The 14,653-nt window shown below is 54.4% G+C and overlaps 1 protein-coding gene across 1 annotated transcript; it reads left to right on the plus strand.

Moving 5' to 3' along the window:
• The first annotated feature begins 1,436 nt into the window (after positions 1-1,436).
• Efnb1 (ephrin B1) lies at positions 1,437-14,398 on the plus strand. The gene is made up of 5 exons (NM_010110.5): positions 1,437-2,389; positions 10,668-10,945; positions 11,854-11,946; positions 12,128-12,253; positions 12,491-14,398. The coding sequence occupies exons 1-5, from the start codon at positions 2,262-2,264 to the stop codon at positions 12,901-12,903; spliced, it is 1,038 nt and encodes a 345-aa protein (NP_034240.1). The 5' UTR covers positions 1,437-2,261; the 3' UTR covers positions 12,904-14,398.
• The last annotated feature ends 255 nt before the right edge of the window (positions 14,399-14,653 follow it).

A 14,653-nucleotide genomic window follows, 5' to 3' on the forward strand; every position in this document is an offset into this window, starting at 1 on the left:
AGAACGACAGAGATGATTAGATGATGCAGTGAAGGACTCAAGAATGGACATGGAACTCATAAATGGCAAAGCCCCTAAAGGATGGGGCTCAGACCGTTATCTCCATAGAGAAGCAACAAGAAGGAACTGGAATTTGGTTCTTTGGTCCTTCTTACCTTGCCTAGTAAGTCTAAAGTTAGAACCCGATTCATTACAAAAAGAAAAGAGGAGGCAGCGAGGAGGAGAAAAAGGAGGGGCGCGAATATAGGAAGCCTTTCTAACCTTTGAAGTCCCCAAGCCCAGATCTTTCCCACCTTTCTTACATGAGTGGCCAGTGGCCGGCTCTTGCTACTGCCATGCCTACCTCTGAGCGCTTTGAGTGCCAGACTTGCTCAGCAGGCTCTAGGTGGGAGGCCTCCGCTTATCCCGGGAGCCCGCAAGTCTATAGAAGGCCAGCAGGGGGAGACATTAGCACGTGGGTACGTCCGCTGGGACCTGAGAAAAGCGAGTAGGTCAGACCGGGAGGGTCTGAGCTATGGGATTGAGCCAAATTATAAGCAAAGAGACAAGGAGGGGCGGAGAGAATGGGCCAGTGCTGGGAGACAAAGACCCAGATGGTGAGGCCGAGGCCGGGAAAGGCTGGAGTCCGGAATCTCAGGGCCCAGATGCCTGCTTTTGCTCTTTCAAAAGGCTTCTCTTCTGCTCCTTTCTCCCCTGTCCTAGAGCTTTCTGTACAGTTTGTGACCTCTCGTCCCTACTTGCCTGCTCCTGGCCCTTTCGTATGCCTTCAGACAGGACTGACTAAATCTGTGTGCCTGGAGTTTGGGGTGGAGGGTCTCAAAGGGCTCGCTCTCGAAGATGAAAATTTTAAAGGCTTGGTTCACTAGATGCAAATAAATTCCTCCTCCCCTTTGGACACAATACTTTTTCTGAGTCTCCACTGCCCATAGCTCTAACCTCTAATAGTCTAATAGACTCTTGTCGTGGTCAATGCAAAAAAGGAGTGCATTACGAGGACAGGAAGACGGGGTCCAACAGAGTGTAGGTAGTGACTGGACTGGGAGCAGGCAGGCTGACAGAAGTGGGCACCGAGTGGGATTCTGGGGCTGGTACGCGAGTATGCGCATGTGGGGTGTGTTTGTGTGTATAAAAAGAACACAAGGACGGTGCTTTCTGGAGGTACTTGGGACAGGGTTTGTCTGCTCTAGGTCAGTGGGCCGGGTGCTGACCGGGTGTGCATGAGAGCAGGCCAGCAGCTTTTGGGAAGCGCCAACTTCCCTAGAACTCCCTGGGAACCAGACTAAGCGGGACAGAGGCATAACCGCAAGAGCCGCACATTCAGATTCGTGCCATCGAGAGAGCAGCGTCCTTATGAGCTCCCCGAAGCCCCACCCCTTCCTGCTCTGTGGGCGTGGTATGGGGCAAGGACCCCGTCACAGAGCTTTCTATTGGTTCGAAGGAGCAGGGTTGGCCTTGTGCTCGCCTGAGCAGGAGAGTAGAAAGCTCAGCGGCAGCGGAGGGAGTCTATGCGCGCTGGACAGCAGTGGGGGGTGTGTGTGATTCGCACTGACTGCAGACACTCGGGCTCAATCGCCGGGGATTAAGGACTTGGCGACCGGGCTGCCGGGCTACCCGGCCGAGGCTTCAGAGGTGCAAATCGACGGGACTGATTTGCTCGGCAGGGCCGTACTAGCCTTTTAAGTATACTGAGAAGGGCCGGTGCTAAAGTAGAAGCTGTCGTGGGACGCGCCGGCGCGGAGTCCCACTGTGGCCCGGAGGAACGGAGTCCGTGTTAGGGGGACCCAGTCGGGAGCCTGGGGACCGAGCTCGCATTGTTGGGAGACAACCCGCCTCTTCTTCCCAGAGGCGTCAATCCCAGGACGGTCGAGGCGTCGGGGCAGCCACTGAGCGCTCTTCAGGGAGACCCGATCGGGGAGAGGACTTGCAGTCTCAAACAATCTGGGAGAGCCGAGCGGAATCCGGCGGGATCACTCGGGGGCGGCGAGCCCCCGTCGCGCCTCGTGCGGCGGAGAGGCCAGGGAAGAAAGTCCTCGGAGGCCGCAGCCCATGCGCGGGTTGGGGACGCCTGCCCAGTGAGTCCTCCTGGCCAGCCGGGCGAAGGAGAGCGACCCCGAGGCCAGCGGGAGGGGAGTGCTTCAAGGCCGGCGGCTGCGGAGGATGGGCGCCTGAGTGGCTCCGAGCGCTGCGCGGCACGGGCAGGCGAGGCGAGCTTTGCTGAGGAGGCGCTAGGGGATCCTGAAGTGCATTCTGCCCCGGGGAAAATGGCCCGGCCTGGGCAGCGTTGGCTCAGCAAGTGGCTTGTGGCTATGGTCGTGCTGACGCTGTGCCGGCTTGCCACGCCGTTGGCCAAGAACCTGGAGCCCGTGTCCTGGAGCTCTCTTAACCCTAAGTGAGTAACTTATCTACTCTGGTCCCTGGGGGTGGGAGGCACTTCTTCGGGGTGAGGTCGTGCACCCCCAAGTGCGTGGGGGGGGTTGTCCGTAGGAGGTGCGGCGCCCTATTTTATATCTGGCCTTTTCTAGTGTTTTCTTGCGGGCAGTCGGGGTAGGGTGCGGAAGGGTGGGGTGGGGGCACTTAGCTGCGTTTCGATCCTTCGGTTTGGCCCTACTCTCAAGTCCGGATCGCGTCTGTTGGTCACACCAGGCAGATATAGAATGTCTGGGCGCTCCAGAGCGCACCCGAGAGCTGGGTGGGGGCGAGTAAGCAGCCCACTCCAGGGCCTCTGGGAACGTGGTGGTTTTCACTCACAGCCACTCCAGGGGTGAGATCGACCTGAGCAAGGGACCAGGCCAGAACACAGGTTCCTCATTTGCTTAGGTGTCAGGGCGGCTCAGGACCTAGCGCCCCGGGGCGAGTGGCAGCATCTGTATATCTTCTCCAGCTTCTCCCATTTTCATTTGTCTTTCTTCCCTGTCTGTTTGCCTCCCTGTCTTTCTCTTTGCCGTCTCTTCTTGCACACTCCCCCCCCCCCCCCATTTCTCTCTGCCGGGGAGGTAGAAAGGCGGGCGCTGCTTCCAGGCTCACAAAGGCGGCGGGTGGAGAAGGGCGGAGTGGAAGAGGGTTTGTTTGAGAAGGGGGTTCGATCCAGTGCCCGTCGGGGGTCCAGTTGAGCTAGGCACCAGAGCTTCTAGAGCTATCAGGGCTGAGAATGGTAGTGGAGCCAGCGAGGGAGGTGGGTGGGGAACGTGTGATTCCTGTCCAGGCAGGTCCAACCCCCCCCCCCCCAAGGACTGGAGAGCCATGCTTAGATTTCTCCTATGGTTGGGGGTAGTGATATAAAGGAGGCCCTTTTCTTTCTTCTCCTTCTCCTTCCTAACTCTGCCCCCTCCCATCTCTAAACAACACACACCTTTCAGGGCGGTGGCTCAGTGGTTTCTGGGCTGTTGGTGGGGAGTAGCTTAGGCTGTTGTGACCTCTGGACCTTTTTCTCTTTTGGCATCTAGGACTCACCGTGGAACTCAGGGTTGTAATCTCTCTTCTCATTTTCTGGCAGTCCAGTTGTGGACAACACAGTTAGTGGAAACCTGGGAGGGGGAGGGGGAGGCGCTTGACCTGTTCCCAGATTCCTGTTTCTGGAATTTCCTCCTGTCCACTCTTGTGGGCTCTCTGCTAACTTCCTAGGTTCTTGCCTGCCTTAGCCCCTCGAGTCCCAGGGATGAAAGTGAGAGAAGAGGTCTTCTTGTTTTCTCCTTGGGTTAAGGTAGGATCCCATTACTGATCCTTGGCTAAAGTAGGGTCAGGATAGAGGTTTTTGCCTCTGTACAAGGAAAGGGGCTGACTGGCCAGGATTTCTACCTTACTCAGAAGCCTGTTTGGTCACCGTGCCTTCACTGCTGGGGCTCAAATGGTTTGGGGGAACCCTCTAGACTGTTAAGCCCATGGGAAGAGCTTGTGAAGTGCCCAGTTCTTCGATGTAAGGGTGAAGGCTGGAAGTGCTCTTTAGCTAGGGGACTTGCAATCCCCCTAGGGTAGCCTGTCCCAGGAGCTCATGGGAGTGACCTAATTGCTCTCTTGGGTCTAGATACCGTGCAGCTCCGCAGCTGGAGAAGAGCCCTCCTGCAGAGTTGAGGTTGCTGGGAGAAACAGGATCCCTGGGAGCGCCCCTCTTTATGTGTTCTCTGCCTTTAGAGTCACAGAGCAGTTTCCAAGCTTGAGGGCTGTGTCCCCTCTGCTCTCTATCCAGTCCACGTCAAGCTGAGGACAGGTGTCCTGGGGATTTGGAGAGGACTGACTTTGGACTCAAGTAGAACCTGCCTAGATTCTATCCCATAATTGAGCAGATTCTGGGAACAGTTTAGACTGATCCTGGTGGTTCCCAGACCCCATTTCACCGATGCTCAGGGGTCTGGAATGCAGTCTATGTCTGTGTTTGTTGGCACAGGGTGCAGGGCAGGAGGACAGGACCAAGGCACTGCCCTCAGCTCCAGGGGCTGCCTGTGCCACCGCACCCAACCCTCAGGCTGCCCCGGCTTTTTAAATAAATACTGTCTCTCTCTGCTTCCGTGTGTCCTGTCGAGTTCTCCCTCTCAGGCCGACATTGTTGCCTGCTCACACCCTGTGAGTGGAACTCACCTCTCTCTCTCTCTCTCTCTCTCTCTCTCTCTCTCTCTCTCTCTCTCCAGCCAGGCTCGCCTGCTCTCCCTCTTTCTCACACTCCCTCTCACTCTTAGTCACTCTCTGCCTCTTTTTCTCAAGTCCTTTTGTTTCTCGCACATGCCCGTGCTCTCCCTCGCAGGCTCATTTTCTCTTATCCCTCCCCTCTTCCTCTCCTGGCTTTTGGTCCCCTCTCCTCAGCCCTGTCAGGAGCTGGCACCCCTCCCTCTAAAAATCTCCCAGTGCCTATAAACCCTGCTTAATTGCTTCCTCCTAGGGAAAAAAAATCAAAATAAAGAAGTGATGGGGTCTGCTTCTAGGTTCCAGGGCGCACGCAGCCCCGGCTCTAGGGAGCTGGAAGGGCCGGCTGAAGACTGCCCGTCTTACCTATCTCCTGAACTGCTGCTAAGGGGCTGTCTGGGTGGTAGTCCCTGGGCGATAAGAACTTCTGCTTCCTGGGCCCCTCCTGTCAGATTTGCCCCAAGAGTAGAGGGTGGGAAGATGGGTTTGGTCCTTTTGGGGTTTGGTGGAAAGCAGAGTGAGCATGTTGGGGGGGCCTGGGGAGGGGCCATGGGCAGCCACTTCCCCCAGCTGCCTCCCCTTGGGGAACTTGGGGCAGCCAGTGTGAGCTTCACACTTGAGTCCTCAGCCAAGTCCAGCTGCTGCACCTCAGCCTCTCAGTCCCATTCTGACCCTATACTGCTCCCCACTCAGGTTCCCCCCCCACCTCCAAGGAGCAGGAATGTGTTTCAGATCACATTACAAACCTTCCCTACAAGGAGGGTGGGCTGGGGGCTCAGTTTGGCATTCAGGACCCTTGACCCCCATCCAGCTTGGGTGGGGCAGCTGCAGACCCCAACCCATGCTTGCCTGTTACAAGCTAAAGGGTTGGCCCCAGCCCCTCACAGCTGTTCTAGCTCAGTCCTGGGGAGGCCAGCCCAAGGGACTTCTTTCCAGAGGGGCTGGGGACCTGGCTATTCTATTTTATGTCTAATTGGCCACAGGTGAAAGAAAGCCTGGGCGCCCTAAAGGTTCCTGTTCTCTGACCCCACCCAGGGGAGCAAGGCAAAGGCCAGAAGAGCCTGCGAGGGAGCTGAGGTGGGGACTGAGTTGGGGTTCTCTTTCTTCTTTGGGGCTCTTGGAGCCCTCACTTGCCATACTAGCTTAGGTGCATGAGGGTGCCCAGGCCTTGGATCCTGCTTGCTGGGAAGCACTGATTTCTGGGGTTAGGGCTATGTATGGGGTCACTGGGCCAACAAGGAGACTGCTGATTGTCATGGGAACAACAGGTTTGGGGGATAGTTCACATGATTATAAGGGCATGTGAAGTGGGGGTCTTCTGAGACTATGAAAGTCCCTTCTTCCTGGTATGATCTGGTGGTGGTGGTGGTTGGGGTCAGGGTGCCAGCAAGCCAGAAGCATACTCATTCTCAGCTTGCTACTTCTAAATGATACCGTGCTTGGCATGCTAAGTAATAGGCAGGTAGTACCTTGCTACTTACAATGCATTCTCATATATGATCTCATCGGGTGCTCCCAACAGCCCTGGGAAGTAGGCAATGGCCCCATTTTCCAGAGGAGGAGGCATATGTGCAGAAAGGGGAAATGTCTTGTCTAAGGTCAGCCGGTTACTTATTGAGTCGGGCAGAGGCACAACTGTGCCGTGTGCCATTCTTTCCATACCATCCTGCTGCAGGGGACAGGAATTCAAAGTAGGGTTTGAACCAGACCTCTGCTGTCCCTGGGTTCTCCCCTCTCACCTCCCAGGCGGGCCTGCATCGGCCTGATGACTCAGGTCCTGCCTGTTTGGGATAAGTAGTGTTCCAGCTTCTTCATTCAACTCTCCGAGGCTTAGCTCTGAGGGCACCCTGCACAGGTGACCTAGCCTAACTCACTGACTGGCACTCTGCCCCTCCCAGCTCTGAGTAGCTCCTTTGGTTCCTCTCTGGGCCAGGAATGTCTTCCTCTTAGGAACTCTAGGGAAAACATGGCAGGGGGTGTGGTTAAGCCCCAGTAGACTAGCTCTGGTCAGGTGGGACGAAGAGGCGGGCAGAGTTTGTGTAGGTGAGGAGAGTGACTTCCTCTAGGACTCTTCTGGCTTGCCTGCCTCCGACAGAGCTGTGTGTGTGCCAGGGCCCAGCTGCTGTTCCTGCCCACCCACGCCTGGGCGGGCACTGCTGGGACACGCCAGGCCTGCTCCTGCTGCCTCGGGGGCTGGGTGGAGCTGGGGGAGTGAAAGAGGAGCCTTTAATTTCGGGGCTCCCCACCCTAGCTGGGATGAGAGCAGACTTGAGTTCTGGCTTGGGGTCTGTCCCTCACTAGTATTGCCATCCTGGGGTGAGAACAGGCCTGGTAGTGGTGGGGTCACCAAACCAAACCAAAATTGTGGCTGGAGTCTTCTACCACATTTAGACTTGCATGGCTGGAAAGCAGGCTCCCCCCTTAAACCTCTGGTAGAGCCCGAGGAAAAGGTTGAAGGGAAGGAAGACAATGGGCCTGGTGGGACAAGAAGAGCTTTCTAAGCAGAAGTGTCCCACTGTAAGCTCTTCCCTGTAGGCGACATACAGAAAGGTAGAGAGGGGCTCATCTGGACTAAGGAGCAGATGGAAGAGCTATTTCTAGTCTTTCTGGGCCGTGGAGGCTACTGTCCCCAGACCCTATGGGCTTTCTGAACTTCAGAGTGGTAACTCTAATGAGAAAGTCTATGGGGAAAGACAAGCTAGGGAAGATGGGAGAGGCCAGGCCACAAGACTGGAGCTGAAATAGTTCTAGCTGCCTTCTGAAAGTCTTTTTACTCCCTGGGGTGGCTCCCTGGGGTCCCAGGGCTATCAGAGGCTAGGGAGGGAAGGCCTCAGGTTGCCATGGTGACCTGCTTTAGGCTTCCTGCAGGGCCATGTCAATCCCCTTATTTTCTAGAAAAGGGCTTTGTCTGGGGGTGGCCCTAGGAAGGAAAGCTTGGCTTGATGGGGTGGGGACAGTCCTTTCTGAAAGGTGGTGCCTAAAGACTTTAAGTTAGAAGCTTCCTCCTCCTCTCCTCCCACTCATAACTTGGTGAGAAAGGAAGGAGATAGGTATGGTGCCCCTAAAAGGATCACTAACACTGTGCCTGGTTTTGGGGCTTCACTTTCACTGGCTATACCCCCAACCCTAGTGATCCCATATACTTTCTTGGACTTCCTCATGGTACTTCTGAGGAAGTTTTCCTGAGTGAAAATTTACCAGTTAGGGGAAGATGCTAAGAAAGCGTGGGATTGGGGTCAGGGATGCAGGCCTCATTATACTCCTTTCCCTTCCACACTTTAGGAGAAGGTGAGTTTTCTTCTGCCGGCTGCTATGCAAATGAGCTGATGAATATTTATGAAGTCTGTTCACTGAGGTTGGAGACACTCTGAGGGGTGTTGGGGGCAATAGTCCTTTCTTCTCCCCCTCCCCCCACCATGCAGACATCTGTTTCCTCAATGTGTCTGGGTTCAAACTAGAACCCCAAGTAGCTAAAAGCCGTGTTCAGTCCTGGGGCTCTGGAGTCTGGGTGGGTGGTGGCAATGGAAGAGTATACTCGAGCAGACATATTTCTCTGGTGAGGAAGTTGGGGCCCAGTGGTTAGGAAGTAAACCAGTCTGTCTCCCATGTTCATGTCCTCTATGTAGCTACAGCTCTATGTTGTTGTGGGGTGCAACGGTCTAAGTAGCAGACACTGTTGAGGCTCTGTTAAAGCCCAAGGGGTTTGAGAAGCCTTCCTCAATGGGAATAGATCTCTGATCACTCATTTCTTCACATTAAGGGCCTGGGTTCCTTTGAGCTCTGAAATGTTAGAAATGCTCTGCTCTCGCTACCTGGGGAGGACCAGGGGAAAGTGAAAAAAAGTGCCGTGAGAATTATACAACCTTTGGTGAAACTTGTGGGCTTTGTATGGCCAAAGGGATGAGGGTATTTCATCTGTAATGTTTCCTTGGACCCCCATGCCCTGTTTGCTTACTTTCTGTCTGCTGCAGAGCTGTAGAGTTAGAGTCCAAACGACAAAGCACCCCTTTCTGGCTTTGAGCCTCTGGTACATCAAGATGGCACCTCTGAGCTTGGAGCGTCACAGTGACACGGAAGAAAGGCTGTTTTGTTTTGTTCTTTTTTTTTCTATCTGCTTCAGCTACTTAGATTCTCTCCTCTGCTAGGAAGATGTCAGAACAAGGGCACATATTTGACAGTGTGAAGGAAGGCTTCAGCCCGGAGCTTTGAGTGCGCCTTCACTGATTGTCCCTACTGTGTTGGGGGCCTCAGCAAATGGAACGACATTGCGGTAGCCTGTGACCTGGGATTCTATACCAACACCCAGAATGGCACTCTTCATTTTATCCTTCCTGTGGGTTACCTTTAGTCCCTCATGGTTCCTCCTGTCGGAGGACCCACCACCAGGCAGAAGAATCCCACGCTGCTAGTTATGGCCTTGGGGAATTTACCTGTAGCCCTAGATCTCTTTCCCACCTCCTCTGATACTTTCTACTCTTGCCTGCGCAGGCTGTTTGAGTCATCAGCCAGCCTGGGTTTTGTCTTCCCCACTGCTGTCCACAGTTGCTGACTCGGCCCTGACATTTTTCTCGTTCACCTGGTATCCACCCTCATTCTGAGCTTTGAAGCCATTTTAGAACATCACAGTATCCTCGTCCGATGAGCCATCTTTTCCCTCTTGATGTCTCTCATCGTATGAAGTAGCATCCTCACCTGTAACCTACAGATAGCCTGGAGGTGTCTGTGGCTGAAGTGTGGGCTGTTTACTTTTTTGGGACCAAACCAGACAATCAAGTCCATGGCAGTCAAGTTGTATCTTCTCTTTCTAGAGCTTGCCTAAGAAACCACAGAACTTAATGTCGGTGTCTGATCGCCTGCCTCTTGGCAGACTGTTTCAAAGGATTCAATCTTATTGAGTGCCTACTGTCTTCTAGGTGCTTATCCCACCCAATCCTAGGGTTATGGGCACTAGTTTATAAGTGAAGAAACGGAAGTTTAGAGAGCTTGTCCCAGACTATGGAGCTAGGAAGCGCCTAGCTTTGGAATGTGAGTCCACCATGTGCTCTTTCTCCTGGCTCTCAGCTTCTGCCTGAGCAAGCTGAGAAATGGCCGGCGGAGCTTCATGTCTTTACTCTGCTTGCCAGGTTAGCCGGTGAAGCCTGGCTCAAGGTATTTAGTCATCTCCTCTTGGGATCTGTAGTAGCTGCAGTGGAGGAGCAAGAGGTCAGATTCCAGCCGCATGGGATTCCTGAGGTCTTGTCTTACACGAGTTTGTGCTCTTCTGGTAGGAGCACCCTTTCCTTCCTTCCCGGAGTCAAAGTGAAAGACAGCTCAAGTTTGGGGATTTCAGCTCTTGTTCTGGGATGGGTACATTATTCACCAGAATAAGACTGTAGAGCTGTCCCTAACCACAGATGGTGGCCATCGGCTCCTGGCTCCATTGCCTGTTTCTATCTCCCCATAATGCCCAAGATTAGCAAGATGGGGGGCAGGCTCCAGGCAGGTTGAGCTCCCCTAGCCTTTGGCTGGGAGCTGCGGGGGTGGTGGCTAAGACATGTGTGGGCTTGCGCTCTCTCTCTCTCTCTCTCTCGCTCTCTCTCTCTCTCTCTCTCTCTGTGTGTGTGTGTGTGTGTGTGTGTGTGTGTGTGTGTGTGTGTGTGTGTCAGTCAGTAGCAGTGGCCTTTGAAGGAATGTGAATGTGTTGGGGAGTATGGGGAACAGGGCACCACCTCCAGGTAGCCTGGGCCTGACACATGGGTACCTGGCCCATTTGGCCACGTCAGCCCCCCTGCGGAAATGCCCCATTAGGACAAAGGGCTCCCCTAGCCAGGCATTGCCCCACCCTGCCAAGCACCGAAAGCCTGGCAGCCTTGCCTATGGGCCACCCCTTCCACACCCTGCTGGCAGTATGGTTCTCTCTCCCCACCCCCAGCCCAAGGATAGAGGAAGGGCAGAAGGTCGATTTGATAGCTCCACCCGGTAGGACTAGCCTGGCCTTCACTGTCATAGCACCTGGTCCTGAGATAGCCAGAGCTCCCAACCTTGACATTGACCATTTTCTTTCTTCTGGGCAGGTTCCTAAGTGGGAAGGGCTTGGTGATCTACCCGAAGATTGGAGACAAGCTGGACATCATCTGCCCCCGAGCAGAAGCAGGGCGGCCCTACGAGTACTACAAGCTGTACCTGGTGCGGCCAGAGCAGGCGGCTGCTTGCAGCACTGTGCTTGATCCCAATGTACTGGTCACTTGCAACAAGCCACACCAGGAAATCCGCTTCACCATCAAGTTCCAAGAGTTCAGCCCCAACTACATGGGCCTGGAATTCAAAAAGTACCACGATTACTACATTACATGTGAGTCCACACCCAGCTGTCACCAGCTCTTTCGCTGGGCTTCGCTCTGCCTTCCTGCAGCCTCCCTGCTTCTGAGTGATGCCGTGCTAGCACGTGCACACCTTACAGTGCTGCCTGATCTGATTCCAGCCTGCCCTTAGAATTCTGTCCCCAGCATTCAGAACCCGGCAGCTTGCCTCGACTCCAGGGCACAGATGGGAAAGGCTGCCTATCCATGTGGCTTTCTCTTCCTTTCTTGAGAATGGCAGAGTTGGCGGAATCCTTGGAGCCCAGCCAGCTTTACTGCCTTATTTTCCCCCTGTAGAGGGTGGGATAGGGTGGTGGGTCTAAGGCCCCAGGAAGTGAATAGGGCTCAGTGATAGTGTGTGACTAACATCCATGAGGCCCTGGCTCACTCTCTTTAGCCACTAACCCTCCTCCTCTGGTCCCTCAAAGAAGTGCATGGGCACCTTGCCTCCGATCACACAAGGAGTTGATGGGTTTTAGCCTGGCTTGCCTCACACTTCTGTAGGATTCCTCCCAGTCTAGGACAAAGGCCTTCTAATGGTACCAGTTCCATTTGTTTTGGTCTGAGCAGCATCTCCCATTAAGAAGGTATACCTCAGTGTTGTCCCCAAGACCAAGGCCTGGCCACAAGGAGTGCCATAAGCAGAGGGGCTCAGTATGGGCCTGGCTGGCTTTCTTACTTCCTATGGGGAGGGAGGTAGAAGGGCTTGGGGAAAGGAGGTGCAGAGCTCGACTGCTGATCGTTTGATCATTGTTCTTGGCTCTCTCTTGATTCTGTCAAAGAAAGAAAGAGAGAAAGAGAGAGAGAGGGAGAAAGGGAGGGAGGGAGGAAGGGAGGAAAAGAGAAAAGAAAAAGTAAACTGAAAACTCCAGTTTCTGATTTCTCTGGCCTTTTCCTACAGCAACGTCCAATGGGAGCTTGGAGGGACTGGAGAACCGGGAGGGAGGTGTGTGTCGCACCCGCACTATGAAGATCGTTATGAAGGTTGGGCAAGGTGAGTGCCTGCCCAATAGCCATGGTGGCAGTTGCCTGGGGTATGTTGGTAGTGGGGAAGTAGTCACAGCGTTAGAGGGGCTGAGCTCTAATATTCAGGCCATTCTTAGCCCACCTAAGGGAGTTGAGGACACCCATGCTGGCAGAGTCCTCCCTCTGATCTGTCTTCTCTTGGCCCTCAGATCCAAATGCTGTGACACCCGAGCAGTTGACTACCAGCCGGCCAAGCAAGGAGTCAGACAACACTGTCAAGACAGCCACACAGGCTCCTGGTCGGGGATCCCAGGGTGACTCTGACGGCAAGCATGGTAAGGGAATATCGCTATTCTGCAGAGGGTATTTCTCAGGCGTCCCCTCCATCCTGTATCTGAAGAAGTCCCTGCTGCCTGCCTCCTGCCTGAGACATGATGTATCTCTCTGGGGAATGTGGGGCGCCAGGCAGGAACCCAGAGAGTTTCTTTGGATCCAAGGTGGCATTGTTTGCTGCCACAATGTTGACTGCAATGGTCTCCTGACTGACCGTTGCTTCCCTCCCCTTTCCTCAGAGACTGTGAACCAGGAAGAGAAGAGTGGCCCAGGTGCAGGTGGCGGTGGCAGCGGGGACTCTGACAGCTTCTTCAACTCCAAGGTAGCATTGTTCGCAGCCGTCGGCGCCGGCTGTGTCATCTTCCTGCTCATCATCATCTTCTTGACAGTCCTACTACTCAAGCTCCGCAAGCGCCATCGCAAGCATACACAGCAGCGGGCGGCTGCCCTCTCGCTCAGTACCCTAGCCAGCCCCAAAGGGGGTAGTGGTACAGCGGGCACCGAGCCCAGCGACATCATCATCCCCTTACGGACTACAGAGAACAACTACTGCCCCCACTATGAGAAGGTGAGTGGGGACTACGGGCATCCTGTCTACATCGTCCAGGAGATGCCCCCTCAGAGCCCGGCGAACATCTACTACAAGGTTTGAAGGCCCAGCATGGCCTCAGGCCCCACAGGACACATGGCCTGGATCGGCCGCTCTCTTCTCCCCCACACCCCTGCCCTTGCCAGCTGTGCCCACCTTTGTATTTAGTTTTGTAGTTTCTTGGCTTTTATAATCCCCTTTTTCTTGCCCCCTGGGCTTCGGAGGGGGGTGCTTGTGCCCCCAATCCCCATGCTCTTGTGCCTTCCCCCTCTGGCCAGGCCTCTGGGCTCCGTGGGGGTGCCCTTTCTAGGAGGGCAGGGTTGGACACTGACGGACTGCAGGCAGGGAGGTAGCCCCCTGGCCCTGCCCCCTCCTCATCCCTTCACCCATCCCCAGGACTGCTCGTCCACTATCATCACTGTTTTTAATGCTTTTGTGTTGATTTTTTTTAAAGCTGTCAACTCATTTTCATCTGTTTTTTTTTTTTTGAGAAAAAAAAATGGGAAAATGTACAAGGCAGCCCCTTCCCAGGCTTTCTGAGCCTGGCCTGACCCAGTCTAAGAGGGCCTGGGGCAGGATGTGGCCAGCCAGGAAACATAGGATGGCATTTCTTTTATAGACTCCTTAGTAGTTCAGGGGAGTGGGGGAGGGTAGGCCAGGGCTATTTCTGCCCACCGAGGAGAGAAGAGCGCCACCCTCCTTTTTGGACCCTCATGAGACAATGCTGTTCCTAGCAGTGGGGTAGTGACTACCACCCTTCTACCAAAAAAAAAAAAAAATCCCTTCCTTGTGGGATTCTTGGGCATCTCCTGCCTCCTTCACTCTCACGGTAATTAATGTCTTAATTGGCTGTTGCCTGGGGAACAGGAGAGCTGCTGCAGGCAGATGACCTCATGGGGGGTGGAGGGAGGTGAGGTGCCCAGGTGGCTATTTGCCCTGCAGAGCTGGGAGTTCCCCCCACCACCACCACCCTGTTCTCTCCTTATCTTTGGCATCTTTGGTTCAAGGTGGAGATCTTAAGCGGGTGTAAGGCCAGGCGGCCTGCTCCTTCCCTGGGTTCTAGTACAAAGCACACACACCCCCCACTCACTCAATATGGCTCCCACTGTCCCCCCACCCCACCCCCCGCCCCGAGTTTGGAGCTGGGGCCTGGAAAGAGGAAGAGGCTGCTTGGGGCTGGGCCAGCCTGCAGTGCACTTTGACCCCAGCTCCTTGGCAGCACGGCTGCTAACAGACTGCCACTCAACTGTGCCTCGCAGGCACTCCCAGGGCTGCCATGGAAGGAGCTGGGCCTTACACCACCCACCTCCACACTGCCTCCTGGCCAGCTGCCCACCCCGGTGCCAGGTGGGAGAGGGAGCAAAACAGCCAGCCCCTTCCAGGTGGCAGTCGGAAGGGATTTTTGTTTTTGATTCTGTTGCCATTTGTGTAAATACTAGTCTTTTTTGGAAGAAATAATGTAAAGATGTTTTGTATAAACTCTGAATTATTTTCTTGTTGCTTTTTTCTTAGAAAAAAAATGAGAACTAAAAAAAAAAAAAAAAATTAACCACATGGAGAAATGAGTGTAAACTAGTGTCATGATGTCGGGGAATGAAGTGTGATAGTGTGTCTGTATGTGCCTGTGCCTGTACTTGTGTGTGTGAGAAAATTCCTTTGCCAAACCAGAGATGATCAGGGCCAGTGGCTGTCCTGTGAAGCAAGCTCGTTAAAGTGCCCATGTGCTTCCTGCCGCTTTCTGCCTCCTAAGTGTCTTGGCCTCCTTGTTCCGCTGCCCTGTAGCCTGAGGTCCCCCCTCCCCCCAGCCATCCCG

Source organism: Mus musculus, chromosome X (genome assembly GCF_000001635.26).
Source record: "Mus musculus strain C57BL/6J chromosome X, GRCm38.p6 C57BL/6J".
NCBI classification, from domain to species: Eukaryota; Metazoa; Chordata; class Mammalia; order Rodentia; family Muridae; genus Mus; species Mus musculus.

Coding starts and splice junctions, on each gene's coding strand:
- Efnb1 (NM_010110.5), top strand. CDS start 2,262: ATGGCCCGGCCTGGGCAGCGTTGGCTCAGCAAGTGGCTTGTGGCTATG. Junction 10,946..11,853: donor CCACGATTACTACATTACAT/GTGAGTCCACAC, acceptor CTTTTCCTACAG/CAACGTCCAATGGGAGCTTG. Junction 12,254..12,490: donor TGACTCTGACGGCAAGCATG/GTAAGGGAATAT, acceptor CCCTTTCCTCAG/AGACTGTGAACCAGGAAGAG.